The sequence below is a fragment of the Cucurbita moschata genome, unplaced genomic scaffold (genome assembly GCF_002738365.1).
Source record: "Cucurbita moschata cultivar Rifu unplaced genomic scaffold, Cmos_1.0 Cmo_Scf00001, whole genome shotgun sequence".
Lineage (NCBI taxonomy): Eukaryota > Viridiplantae > Streptophyta > Magnoliopsida > Cucurbitales > Cucurbitaceae > Cucurbita > Cucurbita moschata.
The window spans coordinates 7,746,043-7,768,088 of NW_019268517.1; the positions used below are offsets into that span (position 1 = coordinate 7,746,043).

Genomic DNA, 22,046 nt, shown 5'->3' on the forward strand with positions numbered 1-22,046 from the left:
TTTTTTTTTTTTTTTTTTTTTTAAAGATAAAAATAATTTATATAATTGTTAAAAAAAAAAAAAAATGAATCAATCAAACCGATAATTTAGGTTGCGACGACGGGTGTGGCGGTGACGCTCAGTAGCAATGAATTATGTCGAACTAGTGAAATTGTTCAGAGTTATTCTGATGTGAATGACATTTCAATCAATTTTAGATTTTTGAATTCAATTTAAATTTCTCTCATTGATATTGTCGTTTATTCTAAGCCTCCGTTGACGATTCCTTTTATGGAATCTTCAAACAAAGTAAAGTCTAAGGCTCGTAACTTCTCCCTTTGACACTTTTGTTGATGTGACTAAGCTAAGATAAGTGTATGACTGTGATACTATTTATAGGAATCACGATGCTGTGCATTGGTATGACATTGTCTATTTTGAGTATAAGCTCTCATGAATTTACTTTTGGTTTACTGGCATGGTTGTATTAACAATGGAAATAGTGTCTCTTGTATCGTTAATAGGAGACTGAAACGATTCTCAACAACCGTTGTATAACAAGCATGTTGCAATGAATCTACTATATTTTTTTTAGGAAGTTTTGATTGTTATAGTTCATATCAGGGCTCATACATGGTAAGTGTTAAGTGTCTCTATAGGCGAGCAACAAACAACTGATCACACTTTTGTAGCAGCATTACAACGATTGTGTACCAATTATTTGACCTGGTGAACAAGTTAGCCGTATGGAAGTTGGACTTTGTAGACAATCTTGATGTAAAATCGAGTCTCGGTTCACGTTTGAGAGAAATGTTTTAGAAAACGTGAGCGAGAAAATGTATCGAAAGAACTAATGTTATAAGCTAAAAGCAAATAAGCAACAATAATAGTTTTGATAACATATAACTCGAGTACAAAGAATTTTCAACTAGTCACATCCCTTGTAATACATCTTGGGTCAGTTTAGACCTGACGGATGTAGATATTATTTTGGATGACTAGTTATACGTCCCTTATTGACACAACAGAAGGGCACCTTAAATATCAAAATAGGTTCATTTCGAGAACTCTATGATCCAATAATTACTTACGAAACAAACGAATTTGATGTGTTTAAAGCCAGCTTTGGCTGCGAGGGCTTTAAATTCATCGCGAGTTCGCTCCTTTCCTTCTATGCTTTGAGTCATCATAAGCACATCGCCTTGGATGATGACTTTCGCTGCGGTTGTGGTCTCTGGCACCGTTGGAGCCACTCCCTCCATCACAATGACCTTCCCGTCGTCCGGGATGGCGACATAGCAATTTTTCAACAGCTTCACGCAATGGTCGTCACTCCAATCGTGAAGTATCCACTATAAAGTTACATTAATACTTTATCATTAACTACGTAAATCTATCTAAGTTTTATGATTTTAAGCGACGAGAAAAATGTCATTATTTAGAAATCTAACCTTCATGAAAATAGCATCTCCGTTTGGAATTTTCTCGAACATGTCTCCTGCTACATGTTCTACACCTGCCAACATTTGTTCTAGAATATAACCGTGCTACTCGAATCATACTGAATGAAACTATAGAAATCAAAATTGAAAATAAAGTTGTGGAAGAAATTGTTTACGTGGATAGGATGGTGCATCTTGAATGACATGAGCCAAGTCAAAGTTGATGCCTTTGATTGAAGGGTATGCAGACGTGATGATTTTTAGGGTGATCCCGAGACCACCACCAACATCAACTAGTTGCTTGAGGCTTGCAAAGCCGTTGTAGGACTCGACAACTATCTTGATGACCGTGGTGGTGTGATTTATCATCGCGTTGTTGAAAACTTGATTAAATCTTTGATCCAAACAATTGTATTCAAAGAAATGAAGTCCCTCATGAGCCCTATTGAATGGAACTCCTCCTTCAATCACAACATTCTTCAGCTCACTCCTGTAAATATAATTTTGAATTTAGTACATTTGATTTACGAATTAAATCGAGTTTGAAATTATTTAGTATATACAAATTTTTTTTGGTCGGAAAATGCTCATATTATATTATCGATCAAAAGATCAGAACAAACCAGCTATGGAGAATGACTTTATCTTGAATCATCGATAAAATAGGACCCAACGACACACCATCTTCGTTAAGAACAAAATACTTAGCGACCGGCGTAATGCTATACAATCTCTGCTGATTCCCATTTTCATCAATGATCACCGAGCACCCCACCACCGTGTGGGCCGCTAGAAGCCTCAGGATCCGATCGATCATCGACGCAGCATCCGGGTTCGAGGTGGTTATCTTAGCGGCTATCTCAGTCGGAGACAGCTCGGCCCCATCGCCAGCCTTGGCCAAGATCTCAAACAAGCCGAGCTCGAAGGCTGCTTGAAGTGTCATCGGCAGAACTGTTGAGGTAACCAATTGCGCAGCGTAAGCGTAGTGTTGTTGTTCTTGGCCGTCGTCGGAGTTGGAGGAAGCCATGGTTGACTGTTCCCCCGCCGTGGAAGCCATCGCCGGAGCTCTGTGATGAGGAGGGGAAGCGGAGGCTGCAGCAGCAACTTTTGTAATGGTTGGTGCAATGAACATGTGAGGTTTTTTTGTTAACCGACTTTAGCTTTTTATAATAAGAAAAAACATATTTTTTGAATTATTATTTTATCAACTTATATAATTTAATAATTTAAATAATTTATACCACCCGATCTAAAATATGAGTTAAATTGGGTTAGATATTTTTCGGATGAATGTTAAAATTTTAGTAATTAATATGATATATTAGGAATAAATATGATTTTCTTTTTAAAAAAACAAATTTAATAAAAACGAACAAACAGCCTAATTAAAAAATATTAGGTTGGGTTGATTTAACATAACTTTGTTTAAAAACTTCATGTGATCGGGTGGTTGGGTGTTGCGTACACATGAGAGGATGGATTGTTAGGCCCAACCATGTAACAGCCTAACCTGAAAACATTCGCATGTTACAACTCGTGCACGTTCGTAACTTATTCTATGAAGCTTTCGTTTGTTCTCGATTTCTATCAATTTCTAAATATGTTTCTTTCCATCTCGATCGTTCGCTCAACTATCCTTAGTCCACATAATTTCTAGGTCTTTTTTTTCTTGGTCTCGACGTAATCACACATTAAATTGCATACTGTCTCTTGATACATAGTCTCAGGTCGTTGGCCATCTTTGTATCCCACACCTGTTTATGCCCTTACCACTATGGATCGTTACGTAGAATAGTACTAATAGTTATTGCTTCTGGTAAATGGTGAATATGGGCTAAAACGGATGGATGCCTAAGCGTTAGAGTTGTGGGTATGAAAGTTTTGAGTTCTATATAGTTTGCTTATATCGTAAGCGTTAGATGTCTCTATAGTCGAGCAACAAACACCTGATCACCACATGCTTTGTGTTGCAATTGCACTCTTGTAGCAGTAGAACAACGATTGTGCAGCACTTATTCTAACTCGGTGAACAAGTTAGTCATATGGAAGATGGACTTTGTAGACAATCTTGACGTAAAATTGAGCCTTGGTCACGTTTGAGAGAAATGTTTTAGAAAACTTGAGAGACGAAATACGTTGAAAGAAATCAATGTTATAAGCTAAAAGCGAATAAGCAACAACTATAGTTTTGATAGCATATAACTCGGGTATAAAGAATTGACAACTAGTCACATCCCCCTATTGTACATTTTGGGTCATTTTAGCCGGGACGGAGGTAGATATAATTTTGATGACTAGTCATACACCCTGGCATTGACACAACAAGAATAGTAAAGTTCTATCTAACAAAATATTTTTAACGTGAATACCAAATACAATTATTTGATTATCGGGTATTATTTTTTCAGACATTCTAAACAAAGCATTGAACTAAATCGCATCTTAAATATCAAAATACGTTCATTTCAACAACTCTATGATCCAATGATTGCTTACGAAACAGACGAATTTGATGAATTTAAAGCCAGCTTTGGTTGCAAGGGCTTTAAATTCATCGCGAGTTCGCTCCCTTCCTCCTATGCTTTGAGTCATCATAAGAATATCGCATTGGATGACGGCTTTGGCTGCGTCCGTGGTCTCCGGCACCGTCGGAACCACTCCTTCCATCACGATTACCTTCCCATCGTCTGGGATCGCAGCGTAGCAATTTTTCAATAGCTTCACGCATTGCTCGTCACTCCAATCATGAATTACACACTATAAACTTACATAAATATTTTATCATTACAATTACCTAAATTTAAATCTAAATACTTTATCATTAAAACCAGAGATAATCTAATAAAAGGTTGATAGACTCTAAATATATATATATATATATATATATTTTGTAAAGATGATGGGGATTAATACTACTTTAAAATTTTATTGATATTTTTTTTAAACATAATTTTAACGGTATTTTTTAACTTTTTTTAAAAAAAAATTAAATTATTAATAAAACTTTTGAAAGTTTACAAACGGTTACAAAAATTTATGATTTTTTTATTATTATTAATCCTTTTAAAAATAATTTAATAGGTTCAATTTTGTGTTAATTATTTGACTTTGTATTAAGTCAATAACTTATTAGGATTCTCGAATTTATGGAACAAAAATTTAAAGCTTTAAAATTTTATTAGATATAAAATTCAATTTTGTTTATAATAAATAGATTGATACTTAAAATTTTAAAATTTTTGAAAATTTATTAGACATAAAAATAAGAATAGGTGTTTAATAAAATTATTACCATCAAATCCAATTTCTTTATATCAAATTTTTAGTTTCTTAAAATAAAATAATAGCTCAATATCAATTTGAATTTTTTTTTTTCCATAAAAAAAAATGTTCCATTCAAATGGTTAAATTCTCGTAAAATTTTATGGATCTAAAGCTGATCGATCAAATTAAAAGTTGCCAGTATTTCGCAACTTTTTATAATAAAAAAAAATTGTAGCATAATTTTAAGATTTTTTTTTTTAATTTTAAAAAACAAATATAAAATTATGAAATAAAAAGATATACAGAAAACCAACCTTCATAAAAATAGCATCTCCATTCGGAACTTTCTCAAACATGTCTCCTCCTACATGTTCTATACCTGCAAACATTTTTTCTCGAATATAATCAAACTATGCGAATAATAGTTGTTGGATGATAAAAGTCCCACCACATCGACTAATTGAGGGAAGGATCGTGAGTTTATAATTAAAGAATACTCTATTCATTGGTACGAGACTTTTTGGGGAAGCCCTGAAGCCATGAGAGATTATGCTCAAAGTGGACAATATCATTGAGAGTTGTGTTCGTCTAGCAATAGTAAATTTTTTTGAAAATATAAAGATCAAAATTAAAAATAAAGTTCGAGAAGAAATTGTTTACCTGGATAGGACGGTGCATCTTGAATGACATGAGGCAAGTCAAAGTTGATGCCTTTGATTGAAGGATATGCAGATGCGATGATTTTAAGGGTCACTCCGAGACCACCACCAACATCAACTAGTTGCTTGAGGTTTGCAAAACCGTTGTAATATTTGACAGCTGTCTTGATGGCCGTGGCAGTGTTATTTATCATTGCGTTGTTGAAAACTTGATTAAATCTTTGATCCAAGCAAGGGTATTCGAAGGCATGAAGTCCCCCATGAGCCCTATTGAATGGAACTCCTCCTTCGATGACAGCATTCTTGAGCTCACTCCTGCCAATATAATTTCAATTTTATGTCGTGATTAAATGCTCGTAATATATCATCAATCAATTTTAATCAAAATAAAGAGCAAACCAGCTTTGGAGCGAGACTTTGTCTTGGATCAACGATAAAAAAGCACCCAACGACACGCCATCTTCGTTAAGAACGAAATACTTAGCCACTGGCTTAAGGCTATACAATCTTTGCTGATTCCCATTTTCATCGATGATCACCGAGCACCCAACCACGGAGTGGGCCGCCAGAAGCCTCAGGATCCGATCGATCATCGACGCTGCATCCGGGTTCGACGTGGTTATCTTAGCGGCTATCTCGATCGGAGACAGCTCGGCCCCATCGCCGGCCTTGGCCAAGATCTCAAACAAGCCGAGCTCGAAGGCTGCCTGGAGTGTCATCGGCAGAACCGTTGAGGTAACCAATTGCGCAGCGTAAGCGTAGTGTTGTTGTTCTTGGCCGTCGTCGGAGTTGGAGGAAGCTATGGTTGATTGTTCCTTCGCCGTGGAAGCCATTGCCGGAGCTCTGTGATGAGAAGATGAAGCTTGAAGGTTGGTGGTGTGCAATGAGCATGTGAGGTTTCTTTTGTCAACCAACTTTCGCCTTTTATAAAAAGAAAATATTTTTTTTTAATTATTAATATCCACGTGGATAAACATGATTTTCTTTAAATAATTTTTAAAAATATGAACCGGTTAATGGCCTAACTCAACCTAACCTAAAAGGAGAAAGTTGGGTCGGTTTAGCTTGTGAACTCTATTCAATTAATTTGAGTAGCCAACTTGACCAATCAAAAATTTATTGAACGGTTATTTCAAATAAACCTAACACACATACTAAACCCGAAGCTAATTTTTTATACAAGAAAGTAAACGAGGAGGTTAAGACGACAAATAGACGACACGCATTAACCAATTAACTAATTACGCATTGGCAAGTAATTTCACGTTAGAAAAACTTCAGGTCATGTGTGCACGTTGAAGATGGGTTGTTATGCCCGAAGAAAATAAAAGACAAACTCTCAAACAAAGTATTGGGGTCCACAAATTGTAACGGCATGAGTTGCACGTGTTTACGTTCTTTTTTAAGATAAGTGCACGACTCTGATACCCGTGTATAACTCTAATACCACTTATAGAAACAACGACCCTCTACATTGGTATAATATTGTCCACCTGAGCGTAAACTCTCGTTACTTTACTTTTTGTTTTCCCAAAAAAAAAAACATCGTATCAGTAGAGATTGTGTTCCTTATCCATAGCAAGCGTGTTGTAGCAAATCATTGTATTTTGTTTAAGAAGTTTGTTCGCTATAGTTGGTATTGAATCCGAAAGTTTTGAGTTTTATATACTTTGCTTACGTCGTAAGCGTTAAGTGTCTCTATAGTTGAGCAACAAACACCTGACCACCACATGTTCTATGTCGCAATCGCACTCTCATGGTAGAGAGACAACGATTGTGCAGCATCTATTCTAACCTGATATAAAATCGAGTCTCGAGTCATTTGGAAATCGAACTTTGCAAACAATCTTGACGTAAAATCGAGTCTCGAGTCACGTTTAAGAGAAATGTTTTAGAAAATGTGAGTGAGAAAATGCGTTTAAAGAAATCAATGTTATGAGCTAAAAGTGAATAGACAACAACTATAGTTTTGATAGCATGTAACCCGGGTAGAAAGAATTGATAACTAGTCACGTCCCTTTGTTGTATATTTTGGGGCATTTTAGCTCTAGCAGGTGTAGATATGATTTTGGTGACCGGTCATACACCTTGGTATTGACACAATAAGAACATTAAAGGCTTATCTAACATAAATCAAATAAAAGGGGTTTAGAATAGGCATGCAGCCATGGACAACACATCCTAAACAAGCATGACTAGAACATTCGACGCGCGGTCACAAATAACATGTTTTGGACAAGTACGATCGTGACACTTTGCATCATAATGTAAGAGCGAGACCAAGAATTCTTGTATATGCAAAACTGTTGTAGGACTTGAGAACTTCTGTTGTTGAAAACTTGATTAAATCTTTTTTTTTTTTTTTTTGTAAGATCAATTCGACCGAATCGAAAATAGGGTTTGACACTCTTTGCATCAATTTCACGAGGTATATTGAACTTTAACTTTTCATGATCGCTTCAGGACCTAAAGTTAACTTTTAACTTTTCATGAAGACTAAATATCTGAAGTTAACTTAAATTGAAACGATTCATGCCTAGGATTTGAAATTTGGATTCGACACATGACGGTCATGACATTCTCCTACATTTCCTCTGACCTCGTCAAGTTACGTACTCCTCACTTCCATGACCCACACGAGTCCTTCGAGCATGCCTCCAAGTAAAGCATCATTGACAATGAAGTTCTTATGATTGAGCCCCTTAAAAGAAAGGTGCACATTGTTGGTATAGTAATGACTTTCAATTCTTTTAAATTTTTCTTTATGGTCTCGGCTCATTCATGTACCCATCGTTTACTTGTATATCACAGTAAGTCTCCCTAAAGATGCAAGACTTAAAATAAATATTCTCGAAGTTAACTAAACTTGAACATAAGACTAAATACCTCAAATTAACTTCACTTGTCTTGAATACTTAAAATTAATTCTAACGTTGGTATTCACGTCTTAAACCCTTCCAATTCATGTTTTTTTTTTATTATTTTTATCCGATTTATATTATTCACCATTCATGTTTTTTTTTTTATTATTATTATCCAATTTATATTATTCACAATAATGTTGAACAATATAGGATTAACATACCTAATAATAACATTCCAGAAATAATTTAAAGAAATTTTTTTAAATGCTGATTTTGAGATTTTAAGAATATAGTCTCGTCCTCTCGTTAGTTTAGGAAGGACTTCGATTATAATTGAATTATAAACCAATTATTTATTAAGAAATGAATTTATTATAGAGATAAAATAAATTTTTTACTCAGAGATGAACTCGTATATTTTATGGCTATGAATTGTTCCGCATTTCCATTATTTTATTTGATTCTAAATAAATGAAAATCAAGATTCTCGCAAATTTTCCATAAATTCTTAGAAAGTCTTCATTCAATAAGAGTAACGTTCGAAATTTTGGACCCACAAAGAACCTTATTATAACGTCCGACAAATCTCAACGACGATATTCATTGACGGAGCATCCGAATCTCATTTCGTCCCCATCATAATCATCATATCCCCTCAAAAATTAAAAACAAAACAAATTAAAATCAACACAATTCAAAAATCAAAAGAACAACACAGAAAAAGAGATCTCCCACTCGATTCAAGCTCAAATCCATCGGATCAACAACTGAAATTCACAAGAAACAGAAAGGAAAACCACAAAATCTTCGATCTAAACACTACCAGTAACCAATCTCGAAAACAGAAATCAGAGGCATCCTCATCAATTAACACATCAGATCAGCGTCAAGAAAGGGAGATTTCATTACATAACCGTTATTGAGTACATAAATTAGAGAAACAATGGATCGGAGAAATCAGATTCGAGTACAGATCAAAAAACAGAGAAGTAAAAGTCAGAGATAGAACCGTAGTTTAATCAGTCTTGAGCGAGGCGTCTAGGTCGAGATGGCCGGCGACATAGTTGAGAAGGCCTTCACCGGTTTTATCCGGCGGCGGGAGAGAGGCGTTGGCGAAGAGGAGGACAGCGAGGAGGAAGAGCGCGGTGGAGAGGAGGAGAGGCCAAAAGTAGGCGACGAGAGAGAGCAATCTAGGAGCGAGGAGGACGAGGGAGAAGAGTGTAAGGCATAGAGTTAGAGCAGCCAAGAAATGGAATCTGAACTTCCACACTTTGCTAGGGATCTCCATGGATGAAGCTTGAGGAAGACACAGAACAAATGGAATTCGAACTGTAAATGAACGGATCTTCGTTCAAAGAAATGGAAATGGAATTCTCTCTCTTCTTTCTCTCTCTTTCTCTGCGCACTGTGCAGAGATTCCCTGCGAGTGAGACTAAAATGTTTGGTAACGAAGAAATGGGTAATTTTCTTTTATTTACTTCTTTTGCCCTTATAAAACTCATTATTTACACCACACCCCCTTTTCCTCCACAAAATATTATTTATTTCCCATAACTTTTGAATATTTACTAGAAATAATAATTTTAAAAAATCATGGATTTAAATTATTAATAATATTTAGGGAAGGGGAGATTTGGGTATATTTTGGACATCACAAAATTAATTTATTGAGAAATTAATTATTTTATTTAATTAAAACCATGTGCGCAAAATTCCTTTATTGTACCTTTTACTCACAATAAGCTCTCAATCTATATTTAATAATCAATAATTTTGACCTTATTATATATATATATTGTCTTTTTCTATTTAATTTGTACTTTACTTTTTTATATAATTATTTTAGTCTATAGTCCCTCAACTTTAATTATATATCTTAGTTCCTAAGTTTTTTATTATGAAATTATTTTAGTCCTTATGCCTAGATAGACTAAAAAAAAACTTTATGATAAAGTAAACAATCGACAAATATTATTTATTATACATAAAATTATTCGATGATCTTATTTTTTCTATTTTTTGTATATTGGTATGATTTTGTCTTATATCGTATATTTTTTTACTTTATTTGGTTTTTAGATTCTCTTGTAATTTGGGTTTGTCCCGAAGATGTGTTCGGTTTTTTTTTTAATTATTTTAAGAACTCTACTTGTCTACCATACGTGTCTGATTGATTAATAACTAAAATTTACGAAGGAAGTTAATCGCACACAAAGTGAAAATTTGTGACTGTGATTAGTTTATTATAAATTATGTTAAAACTAATGTTTTGGGAACGAGTGAATTTCATTTGATAAGATTATGTTTCTAATTTTGGATTCATGCTCTAAAGTCTCGTAATTACATGTTTAATTTTTAATAATAATTTGTTTTTTTTTTGTATTTTTAATATTAACTACTAATGGTTGATATACAATGACCATGTTCAAAAAATAACCCGAAGAGTCCATACTATACGGATGGTTGTGCGTGTCTTATTCTTGTAACAATGTTGATATGACCCACTTGACCATTGTTACAAATGATTTGATCGAAATTATTCATGTACATGCAAGTGAGTGAGAGTGTTCTATACAATGAGCTTGTGTAAGACTGGATCACAAAATATTTAATAATTTTTTTGTAAATTTGTTAATTTAGAAAATTAATATTTCACAAGATGATCATATTACTCCGATCTTAATTATGTGAAAGATTGTGGTTTGATTTGTATGGAAGAGAGTGTTGATTCAAGAGTAAAACAATGGAGTCTCGTTATCTCATTGGCCAGAGAGGGACCTCGTTTATGATTGGATCATAAACAAATTGTTTGTTAAAAGTCCGTTGTAAGTAAGATATAAGATATAATTACAAATGTAAAATAGACTCCACGTAATTTTAATTACCAACAACTTGTAAAGCATAGATTGATAATGATTATATTCATGGACAAAACTTGACAACACATAAGCGTGCAACTTTTAATATAGTTTAGTAAATGAATAAACAATGATTGATTAAATAATTTAATTAATTAACTGTGTATCATTTGAACTTATAATGTAATGTCCTACAATGGTGGGAGAGGAGAACAAACCACAATTTATAAGGGTGTAGAAATCTTCCCCTAGCAGTCGTATTCTAAGGTGTTGAGGACAAGTCCGAAACGGAAAGCTCAAAGAGAATAATTAAATTAAAAATTTAAGGATTAAATTTTGAGATTTGGGTCTAAATAAGTTTCTCATAAATTTAAAATCTTAAAATATAATGGCTTTATTTAATATAATTCTAAAATTTTAATTTTGTATAAACTCATATACATAAATAAAAAACAAAACAAAATAAGATATTTCTTAAAATTTTCCATTTTAAGTTTGTACGCCACGTCACAACTCACAAATGTATGGCGGCGCCAAAAATTCACGCCAAAGTGGCCTATGTTGTGTGTGGGCCCTGTGATCCTCGAAGAAGAAACGAACTTCACATCCAAACCGTCCAATATCCATATGCCATTTAAACTCTATCCTACCGTCGATTTCCTCCTCGCAAAAAACTGCTTCCACGTCAGCTGACAAAAGTCTCCTACGTGGCTTTTAACTGGTTTTAAATTCCGGATTTGACGTCCGAAGTATAAATACTCGGAGAAGGACTTAGTTTATTTTATTACAAATTTAAATATTAAGAAAAAAGTGAAAGGAATACGAAACGAAGCCGAAAAAAAAAAAAAAAAAAAAGAGTTATCTACGGAGCTGAGAGGCGACAGTGAGACAGTAGAACTCCGACGACTTTCTGTTCGACGCTCGAATCGATTACCGAATCTCTGAAATTCAGTGAGTTTTAGCTCCTTAAACTTGTACTCTTCTTTTTTAGGGCTTTTCCATTTCTTGCAATTCCGCAAGTTTGGGGGTTTGTTGCTGTGGAATGCTCTGGATTTGTAGGATTAGGGTTTCGGATGGTCCTGTGCTGATTTTGTTCTTTCTTTTTGTTTTTTTTGGGTGAATTTAGTGTGTTTTGTTTCTTCGGAGCTGTTTTTGTTAATCTCTTTTAGCTCTCTGTGCGGGAGTGCTCGTTTTACTACTGATCTGTTATGAAAATATGGCCGAATTTTTTGTGTTCATTTTAATTCGTTTTTCTGAGGTTCAAATGCAGAGTTTTTTTTGTGGGTTGAATGTCATGCATGATGCATCTTATATACTTCCACTGTTGATAATTCTTTGTTGAATTGAGGATTTTAAGTAGTGATGCTACTGCCGCTTATGGTGTTCTCTTTTCTAGAGATCCTTCTGAATGATATTGTTTTTATTTGTTTGCTTCGAGTTTGTGTTACTGCCTTTTCTTAAATTTTTGCTTTTCTGAAGGATTTCAAAGGATTCCGAATGGCAATTGATTTGAACTGATACCTTTAATTTTTATGTTCAGATTTGAAGTGAATTCTTTGTTGTGCTTAAGTTAAAGTTGTATGGAAGTAAAGATGAATCCAGATCTTGTTTTCCTCCACAAAAAAATTTAGGTTAAATTACCAATTTTATTCCTATGGTTCTAAAAGTTTAGGTGGTGATCCAAGTAGATTTAGAATCTTAAATTGGAAGTATGTAATTGCTATATTCAAAAGTATCACTTTGTCAGTCACAGAATTCAAATACAATCTAATATTGTTTTTCATAAATAAACTCACTACATAGAAATCCATTGAATTCATTTGATTTAGTGAATCTAAAAACAAGAAACTTGAATCCAGATAATATTTCAAACAAACCCTTGAGGTTTGGTTATACCTCACAAGTCATTCTTTAACCATATTTTATTCATCTATAAACCCACCATTTTTCCTCTGTTTTCTTACTCAGTTCTAAATCCTAAAACATCCTAATACAGTCTAGTAACTCCATTTGACACCAGCTCATTGTCATATAAATAGAAAATAGAGAATGTGTCATCATTTCCATTATGATTACGACTTACAAGGAGAATGATTTATGAGATTTGATCAAATTATAGTTACCAAATTGAAACCTAAAATCATTGAAAACTTTAAAACAGTAGGGACCAAATTTAGCAATTTAACCGTAATTTTATTCCAAAAAGGGTTGGTTAGATTCAACTTAAAAAATTCTATTGTTTTTTATAAGAGAAAAAGAAATCTATTGTCGCATCAGCCCAAAATAAATCTATTGTCGCATTAACCCTTAGGAAGTTCTCATTTACTGTAAGAGTATTGTAGTAAAGTGCTTTTATTTCTAGTTCACACCCAAACAAGAAGTTTTCATTTCATTCATAGCAAAACTGTCTCATTCCAAAGGAAATTTGAATCTTAAATTATTCATGGTTTAGAATTTGTGTACATCATAACTTAGCATCCTCATCTATCGTCAAGCATTCCCCACAGCAAATGTTCATTTTTGATCAGTATGTACAGTTGAGGCATTGAGTACCTTAAGGATTGTGATATTCTCCTGCAGAGCCAATAAATTTGAACACTTTCTTTTGAAGTAGTCCCCCCTACAAACAAAAATACTGATATGCTATTTATTGTTACTCCAAATCACTAGAGTAGTAGCATTAGTACGGATTTATAATTTAGTTTACTTTCCATATAATGTGTGTATTTAACATTCATATTGAATGGTTGTGTACTTTTATATTTTGTGTAGTTTTATTCATGTGACTAGACAAAGATGTGCACGTGAGGAGATTGTGGTTTTCTGTAGATTAATTTGAGGTATATCAATCATGGGTCAAGAAGATGCAACAAATAATACCTTTGAGAATACAAAAAATGAAGCCAGTGGTGGAGATTTAAAAACAAATACCATTGAGACTGTGGAAAATGGAAACAATAAAGAAGATAAAATGAAAAATAACGTTGAGTCAGTGGACAATGAAACCACTGAAGAAGATAAAATGACAAGTACCACTGAAACTGTGACAAATGGAACCAGTGAACTGGAAAAAGTCAACGAGACTGTGCCTAATGGGTTGGAGAATGGAGTGAAAGAACCGGAAATTGAGCAGTGTACTGATGAGAAGGCAGAGGCCACTAAAATGGAAGAGCAACCTAAGATCAAGGAAGATGAGGAAAGCAATGAAGAAACTGTGAAGGAGGAAAAGGAGGAAGTTGTGCTTCCAAATGACAAGAAGATTGAAGAAAATGTGGATATCAAAGATGAAGAAAATGTGGATGTCAAAGATGTAGAGGATGCCAAGGATGAAGAAATTGAGGCCAAGGACGAAGAAATTGAGGATGCCAAGGATGAAGAAGTTGAGGTCTTCGAGGATGCCAAGGATGAAGAAATTGAGGATGCCAAGGATGAAGAAGTTGAGGATGCCAAGGACGAAGAAGTTGAGGATGCCAAGGATGAAGAAGTTGAGGATGCCAAGGAAGAAGAAATTGAGGATGCCAAGGAAGAAGAAATTGAGGATACCAAGGACAAAGAAATTGAGGATGCCAAAGATGAGGAAAATGAAGAAGAAAAAGAGGATGCTAAAGATAAGGTAGAGAAGGTTGACAGCCATATGGAAGAGGATGACAAGGAATTGAAGGATAAAGATCCCAAGGAAGGGAAAACAAAGAAAGCAAGAAAGAGAAGGGGTGTGGTTAAATCAAAAGGAAAGAATGAAGAGGATGAAAAGGACGAGGTAGAGATAAAGACTCCCATTATTGATCGCCCTGTTCGTGAGCGCAAATCAGTTGAAAGGTTGGTGGCTTCTATAGAAAGATGTGTTGTGAAGGAATTCCATATCGAAAAGGTATTATATTTCATTTGGCCTTCCTGGAGAGTTTGGTATATTTTTAGAGCATTGATTCTATTTCTTTTTGTTGAAAATTTCAGGGCCGTGGTACTCCACTTAAAGATATACCCAATGGTATGATATGCATCCTATAATCATCTTACAGTTTGTTGTCGTGCATCCCATTTTTCTTTTATATTATTCCCTCCTACACGTTTATGGTGGATTATTGTATACTATGGTTTTGACATGTCCTTTATTTGTTGCTCAGATTCCTTCGAGAATAATTTGTTAATGCATTGTCTTTAATATATTAATTATCCTTTAATCTACCATTTTAAAGTATGTGCATAATTTCATTTTTCATGCCTTGGATTGTTTTCTGACATAGCAGCTGAAGTAATGAAGCAGTATAAAATTTCCTGTTTCAAGCCATTTTTTATTTTGTTTCCTACATATACTTCTGAGTTATGCATAGCCTAATAATATATATATATATATATATTTATGATAATTGAACTCTGAAAAAGGAGGGCTTTTGTTTTAGTGGCATTCAAACTCTCAAGGAAGAAGGCTGATGACATCTTCAGGCTGCTTCATTCAATTCTATTTGGAAGGAGAGGAAAGGTAACTTCTGACTAAGTGGTTTTCTCGTAGGTTAATCATCTCATCCTTTGATGAATGATTCCTGAAGTTACACATCCATATTGCCAAGTGATAACAAGCAGTACCGTTTGGTGTTTCTGTTGTTCTGGTTTATGACTTGGAATGTAGTCATGGAGTATTTGCATCTAACATCTGTTTCTTTCTTTTGTCTACCCTTTCCTCCAGGCATTTCAGATTAAGAGCAACATATCCAGGTTTTCAGGTTTTGTGTGGCATGGAGATGAGGTAAAATATCGTACGTGGTGCCTACCACTATGAAATGTTTCTATCTGGAAGTAATTAGTAATTATCGGGAGGATTACAAATTTTTAGCAGAATTTTCAATTTCTCAGACTTTGTTGTTTCACATGTAGCCTGTCTATCATATGGTAGTGAAGGCACTATCTTGCTGAGATTTTATCATGCAAGTTCCATTCTTTGCAGGAAAAACAAAAGAATAAAGTCAAAGAAAAATTTGACAAGTGTCATAAAGAGAAATTATTGGAATTGTGTGATGTGCTTGACATTCCTGATGTGAAGGCTACCACAAGAAAGGTCTGTTTGATACTTTTTTTTTGCTGTATTGGCATTACTAGGTCTGCATTTGGGACAGATCATTCTCAAAAGTGCATTGATAATGAATGTGAAAGGTTCACATCTAAATTATATTTTAGTTCGCTGAAAAAGTTAATCTTATATTTCCTCTAATTGTAATAATCAATCATTGGGACTTTTATCAAATTTTGCATCCTTTTAACGAGGACTGATTTCAAATTGGATCCATTGTTTGCCAATATCATATCCTTATTGTTCATGCACTGAACTTTCTTTCCATAAGTAGCCTTTTAATAATTTATCTGCTATGCTAGGATTTTTTTTTTCCTGTAAGATTCATGCTGTAAAAGACGATTGTCTTTAAGAAAAAGTGATATCCACCAACGTTGATATTGAATATAATGTTATAGGAGTAATTAGTTGTTTAAGACGGCATTCATAGTTATTTTCCCTTTGTGTGTGTGTGTGTGTGTGTGTGTGGTGGGGGATGTTAAAAATTAATCTTAAGAGATCTGTGCTTTGTGATCGCATGTCTATACTTAGGCATGGCGACCTAGGACTTTTGTAATTATCCATTAGGTCTTATTGTCATGTAATGGAAGCCTGTTTTATATTGTTAGATTATTCATGTTCTGCTGTTTTTTTGTTTGCCCTTGTATTCTTTCACTATCAGTGGAAGCTCAATCTCTTATTAAAAATAAATAAATAGTACCGTGTCCGTAATTTATTTAATAAGAAAGAACAGTGTTGTTTTGAACATACGCCATCCATGAAAATAAATAAAAGAAAAAGAAAGTGGATGAGGAAGAGGAATGACTTTTAGCTAACCCAACAATGCTTTCATGGATTCTTTTTCCAATGTGTATACTCTAGAATTAATAAAAGTAAGTATTTTTTTGTGTCGTTGTTAGAAGGAAAGATTATGTTAGCATGGTTCTTAGAAATGGTATTTTGATAAGAAGGGGATGTTGGGGAGATTTTAACATTGAAACTTGAAGGTTTGGTTTTTCTTTTTCCAAAAGAAAACATATATATTGTCTGGGTGTTTGGGGTAGATATATGGTGCGTAACAAGGATTTCACCCTCTATGTTGGAGATTTTGATGAACTCCCTTTCGTGATAAAGGAAGAGTCTTGTGGCAAGCTTGCTTTTTGCTATTTTATGGGAAGTGCGGCTCGGGATGAATTGTAGAAAATTTAGGGGGTTGGAGAATCTTCGAGTATGCGAGGTTGTGAGTTAATGTGTCCTCATGATGGACCATCTATGAATCGTTCTTTTTGTAACCATCAGTTCAGGATTATTCTTTTGGATTGGAATCCATTCTTGTAATTTGTTGAAGACTCCTTTTGTGAGCCTGTTTTCCTTTTTGTATACCCCCTTATTTTTCCTTTTATTTTTTTCTCATTGAAAACTTGGGTTTTTATTAAGAACATATATATAGTTTTTCATTGCTCGAGTTTGATGTTATTTTTTTTGTCTTGATTCAGGAAGATGTTATTGGCAAGCTCATAGAATTTTTAATGGCTCCTCATGCTACAAGTACTGTTCTCCTTGCAGAAATAGAAAAGGTTATACCCCTCCTGATTGCAAACAAGCTCAATCTTCCCAATCAAATGCTTCCTTTATATTTACCCAAAATCTGGATCTAGTTTCTGAAATTTTGATGTGGTTAATTACAGTCAAGCAAGGGTAAAAAGCGTAAAAGGACTGTAAAAGGAGGAATATCAACTCCTGGAGACAATAGTTCAAAACAGTCGGCAAAGGTGGCATTCTTTTCTCTCTGGGAGTATAATTGGTGAATTACTTCTAGGCCTTGTTTATACCCATCTTAATTCACACCTTGAATGTTTTTTTATCTTTAAATTCTCCTGTTATGTCTTTATGTTCCGTACTAGTTAGGTAGCTCAAGTATAAATGAGATGGTATCTTCTGTTTTCAGCCTTCAGATGCCTGAGGAAGTTGCTGAGTTATGTTGGTCTTCATGATAAGATATTTTCTTATTTCTTTTCTTTTGATTTTTGAAAGAAAATCGTTTGTTTTGAATACTTACCCTACTCGCCCTGTATTTCAAAATTTAGGAAAATTATTGCCGTTAATTTAGCATCTGGTCATGAATGCTTGAAATTCTTCCCTTGGTTTGATTCTCTTGGTTTGGGGGGGAGCCCCTTGTTAATTCCCTTTTGTAATTCCAGTTTTTCATCAAAGAAAAAAAATGAATGTTTGAAATTCTGTATTTTAGGAAATGTTTGATGCATTCATTGGAAAGTCTTTGAATTGTGCCCTCTTTATCACTTCCTGCCAGTGACGCCCTTGTCTTCATGATTCAGAGAAAAGGATTTTGTGTGTTTGACGTCTTTTAAAGTGCTTAGGGAAGACAAAAGCGTATTTTTAATGCTTGGTAGCGTTTGACTACTTTTTTCTTTTTGGATAGGGAACAGTTTCGTTGGATAAAAATGGGTAGTGTTGGTTAAAATTTTAAAGAATTCATTTAACCAATTAAAAATTTTCAATAATTAAAATAGTTTGAGAAATTCTAGTAACAGAAACAAAAACTTCATCTATAGTGCTTTTAGATGAAGTTTTGAATTAATTTTCTTCTCCCTTATCTTTGGGCCACCTGTTTAAGGACAGAAGGATTCTTTGGACCAACACTGCTCGGGCTTTCTTGTGACCACTTTGAAGGATCAGAATGCTCTAATCTTCGAGAAATAAGATCCAAAACTTCGACATCTTTGAATCCACTACCTTTTAGCTCTTATGTGGAGTCGTTCTCCACCTTGTTGTAACTATAGTTAACTACTTTCATAGTATGAGTTCCAAAGTTAAAAGATTTATAGATCATTCAAGCTTGTTTTAGATTCTGGTTCGTAGGTACGGAATTGAAGCAATAACAGGATAGTCAATTCTCTAGCCCGACCTTGTCTGTTGTCATGGCCCTTATGGCTGGCCTTGATTTGGAGCTATATCCACATATTGGTTTCTCACTTCTCTTTGATTTTTTTTTTTTTTTTTTTTTTTTTTTTTTTTTGTTGATTTGGCATCTTTTTAACCTTGCCTATTTGATGTGCTCAAAGGATTTCTAAATAAAGGTATTTTTTTTTCCTTTAGAATACTGTTTCTGTGGCTATACCTTGGGGAGAAGCAACAGTTATTTACTTGCTGTGGCATCACTTTAACCTTACCTATCCACGTATTACTTCCCTCATTTCTCTCTGTGGAGAATTCAATGTTATTACTTTTCTTTGGATGTCACTTCCTCTTGTTATTTATCCTTTTTAAGACTTTATGATAAGGATTCCTTGCCTCCAGTGCGTTGTACACGTGCTAGAAGGAAGTCAGGCAAGTGGATCAAGTCGAGCTAGTTTTATGGGGGTGTGGTAGAATGTGTTGTGTCTGTGAAAATGGGTCTCACTTTGTATTAGCTAAACAGTAGATGGGCATACAATGGGTCTCTCTGAATAAAGAGTGCACCTCTGAAGAAAAACTGGGGATACTTGGTCTCTTGTAGTGCTTGGAGTGCTGTATTTTAATCTATTGTTTATATTAACTATTTATTTCATTTTATTTCTGGGTTGACTCTAGAGTCGTAGAAAAAGAGGAAATACTGCAAGATCTGAGATGACAAGAGATACTAGTGATGAAGATGGTGAGTCAGAAGAAGAGAAGGAAGCAGAAGAAGAAAATGACAAGGAAAATGAGAATGGAACCACAGAAAAATCTGATGATGAAATGTCCGAGCAGCCAGAAAGTGAAGATATCAATGACCCAACTGATGAGTCTGAGGAAGAAAAACCCAGATCAAGTTCAAAAGGTTCATCTAGAAAGAGGGGATCTGTAGGAAAAGCAAGAAGCAAGAAAGTTACAAGTTCCAATAAAACCGATTCAGCAAAATCAACATCGAAGAGGTCATCAGCAAGTCGTGCTAAGATTGATGACAGCGATAGTCCTAAGGTATTCTCTAGGAAGAAGAATAGCGAAAAAGTAAGCAAGGCCTCAACTCCACCAAAATCTGCTGCCAAGGAGAAGCCTGGTACCTGTCATATCTCTTTCAACTTGTTTGTTATGTTTTGTTCGTCTTCTTGTTCTATTCTTTTCTTGCTTGGGACATAAAAATGAAAATTTGTGTGCTTTTCATTATTAATCTTCTGAGCTTCTGGTATTACTTCAATCAGTTTGGGACCCTAAGGGATAATGGACGCTGTGTTCTTTTTCTGCGTTATTTACGCCATTGGTGTATGTTTTAGGGAAGAAGATTACGAAAGGGAAGGACAAGACCAAGGAGGAGAAAACAAGGCCAAGCGATGATGTGCTTAGGGATGCAATATGTGAAATTCTTAAAGTAGTTGACTTCACTACGGTAAGTGTCACTGTATTCATACTGGCTACTTAAAGTTTAGTTGATCAGCTTACTTCAATACTTAATATTTAGCTGTACTTGAGCATGATTTTCTGGCTGTTGGAGATTCATGCATTTCTGGTGGTTTTTCGAACTGCTATCATGAGTTTACAAGCATTAACTGTCACTTGATCTTCCCTTCTCATGTGGACATTTGTGATTAAATAAATGCATATATGAGCTATTAGATTCTTTCTTGTGTTAGTGCAACATATTATGACTTTTAACAGCTGCCTGTTCACTGGTTCAAGTGTTCTACAATAGAAGCCTCAAAAAGCCAATACAAAAGATGGTTGGTAAGGCAATGGTTGCGGTTCTAGAAATTGTTGGCTTTGAAGGATGAATGATTTAGAGTTACGGAGAAGGACAAATAAACTGAGGATGGAATAACATAAGAGTTTCTGTTTTCGCTAGCCTTAGTTTCTAAAAATCTCCGTGTCTAAGGAATATTATGTTTTATGCTTTTAGTTCTGATAGTAAATGTTAGCCACATTTTGTAATCACAAAATAACGCGTAGCTCGTTTTTCGAATATGCAGGCCACCTTCACCGACATTCTAAAGCAACTTGGTACGTTTCTTATCTACTTGGACATTTTGTGGTTTGTTGAACTTATCCTTTATACAAGTTTGAGTATTGTATTTCTTGATCACCACCATTGGAGATATCTTCAAACAAATAGTAGAAATGGTTGTATTTTCCATTGATTGATGAAAAATATAGAGATCATTGAATCAATTGATCTGATTTTCTAACTTGTTTGAGATTTACCCTTTTCAACGTAGTACAATTTGGAAGAAAGAAAAATAGAACACCTATCAAGTGTTCTTATAGAGTATTCCATATTGAGAACCATTTTCAAACATGTCCCTCCTGATCTGCTTGTGATTTCTCAGCTGGGCAATTCAAGATGGATCTCACCGCACAAAAGTCGTCGATAAAACTTATGATCCAAGAAGAGCTCACGAAACTGGCAGATGAAGCAGAAGACGAAGAGGACGGCGAAGGCGACGCCAATGCCGAGAAGGATGGAAAACAGGCCGCTCAAGAGGTGGAAACTTGAGTTGCCAAGAGTTGGCCCTGGGATTTGTCTAACAACATATATGAACGCCCTCAAAATCAGTGAGTCTGTTGTAAAGGTGGATGTAATTTATTTGTCTGTGTCAACCATGTTTACTGCTAATGAGAGATTAGTGTTTTAATTAGAAACGAGATTAGCTGTTGCTCATAGTTGCAAATATTGCAGTTTCTTTATACTGACTTATAAATACTGTTGGGAATAATTCCATGGATATATTAACTGACCATTAAGGAGGAGTTTTTCGACTTCCGGCCATATTCAGAAAATATATTATTTATGGAATATATCTTAGATATTTATCTTAATATTCTTTCTTAATTAGTTTATATTTTTCTTAGGGGTGGGTATTAGTTGACTGTTCTTTAGGCTTTAGGTTTTTTTTCGGTTATAGTTGGATTTGTAGTACTAGTTCCATGTGCACATGAGTTCATTAGGTGAGCTTATTAATGTAGCA

The 22,046-nt window shown here is 34.6% G+C and overlaps 2 protein-coding genes across 7 annotated transcripts in view; one reads left to right on the forward strand and one right to left on the reverse strand.

Annotated features, from left to right (window-relative positions):
• The window catches only part of LOC111443906 (caffeic acid 3-O-methyltransferase-like), a 14,680-nt gene extending 8,458 nt beyond the window's left edge, over nucleotides 1-6,222 (reverse strand). The window contains exons 1-4 of one of the 4 annotated variants that reach the window (XM_023081749.1): nucleotides 2,045-2,542; nucleotides 1,598-1,911; nucleotides 1,431-1,495; nucleotides 875-1,331 (exon numbers count right to left, since the gene is read on the reverse strand). In XM_023081749.1, the coding sequence (XP_022937517.1) occupies nucleotides 1,035-1,331; nucleotides 1,431-1,495; nucleotides 1,598-1,911; nucleotides 2,045-2,478 (1,110 nt within the window). In that variant the 5' untranslated portion in view covers nucleotides 2,479-2,542 and the 3' untranslated portion in view covers nucleotides 875-1,034. Of the gene's footprint in view, nucleotides 1-874; nucleotides 1,332-1,430; nucleotides 1,496-1,597; nucleotides 1,912-2,044; nucleotides 2,543-3,790; nucleotides 4,179-4,999; nucleotides 5,065-5,345; nucleotides 5,660-5,743 lie in introns of those variants that run through there. The other 3 variants (XM_023081767.1, XM_023081776.1, XM_023081758.1) reach the window with 3 other exon arrangements.
• Nucleotides 6,223-11,831: 5,609 nt separating this feature from the next.
• On the forward strand, nucleotides 11,832-21,841 carry LOC111453959 (protein Ycf2-like). Of its 3 annotated transcripts, XM_023095216.1 has the most exons (13): nucleotides 11,832-12,017; nucleotides 13,839-14,406; nucleotides 14,461-14,934; nucleotides 15,018-15,051; nucleotides 15,464-15,543; nucleotides 15,748-15,807; nucleotides 16,006-16,116; nucleotides 17,604-17,684; nucleotides 17,796-17,879; nucleotides 19,699-20,146; nucleotides 20,361-20,473; nucleotides 21,051-21,081; nucleotides 21,408-21,841. In XM_023095216.1, the coding sequence occupies exons 2-13, from the start codon at nucleotides 13,918-13,920 to the stop codon at nucleotides 21,572-21,574; spliced, it is 2,172 nt and encodes a 723-aa protein (XP_022950984.1). In that variant the 5' UTR covers nucleotides 11,832-12,017; nucleotides 13,839-13,917; the 3' UTR covers nucleotides 21,575-21,841. The 3 variants fall into 3 exon arrangements, with proteins under 3 accessions (XP_022950984.1, XP_022950967.1, XP_022950977.1); XM_023095199.1 differs by having other exon boundaries at nucleotides 13,839-14,934; XM_023095209.1 differs by having other exon boundaries at nucleotides 11,860-12,017; nucleotides 13,896-14,934.
• The last annotated feature ends 205 nt before the right edge of the window (nucleotides 21,842-22,046 follow it).

Coding starts and splice junctions, on each gene's coding strand:
- LOC111453959 (XM_023095199.1), top strand. CDS start 13,918: ATGGGTCAAGAAGATGCAACAAATAATACCTTTGAGAATACAAAAAAT. Junction 17,685..17,795: donor TCCTTGCAGAAATAGAAAAG/GTTATACCCCTC, acceptor GGTTAATTACAG/TCAAGCAAGGGTAAAAAGCG. Junction 21,082..21,407: donor CGACATTCTAAAGCAACTTG/GTACGTTTCTTA, acceptor GTGATTTCTCAG/CTGGGCAATTCAAGATGGAT.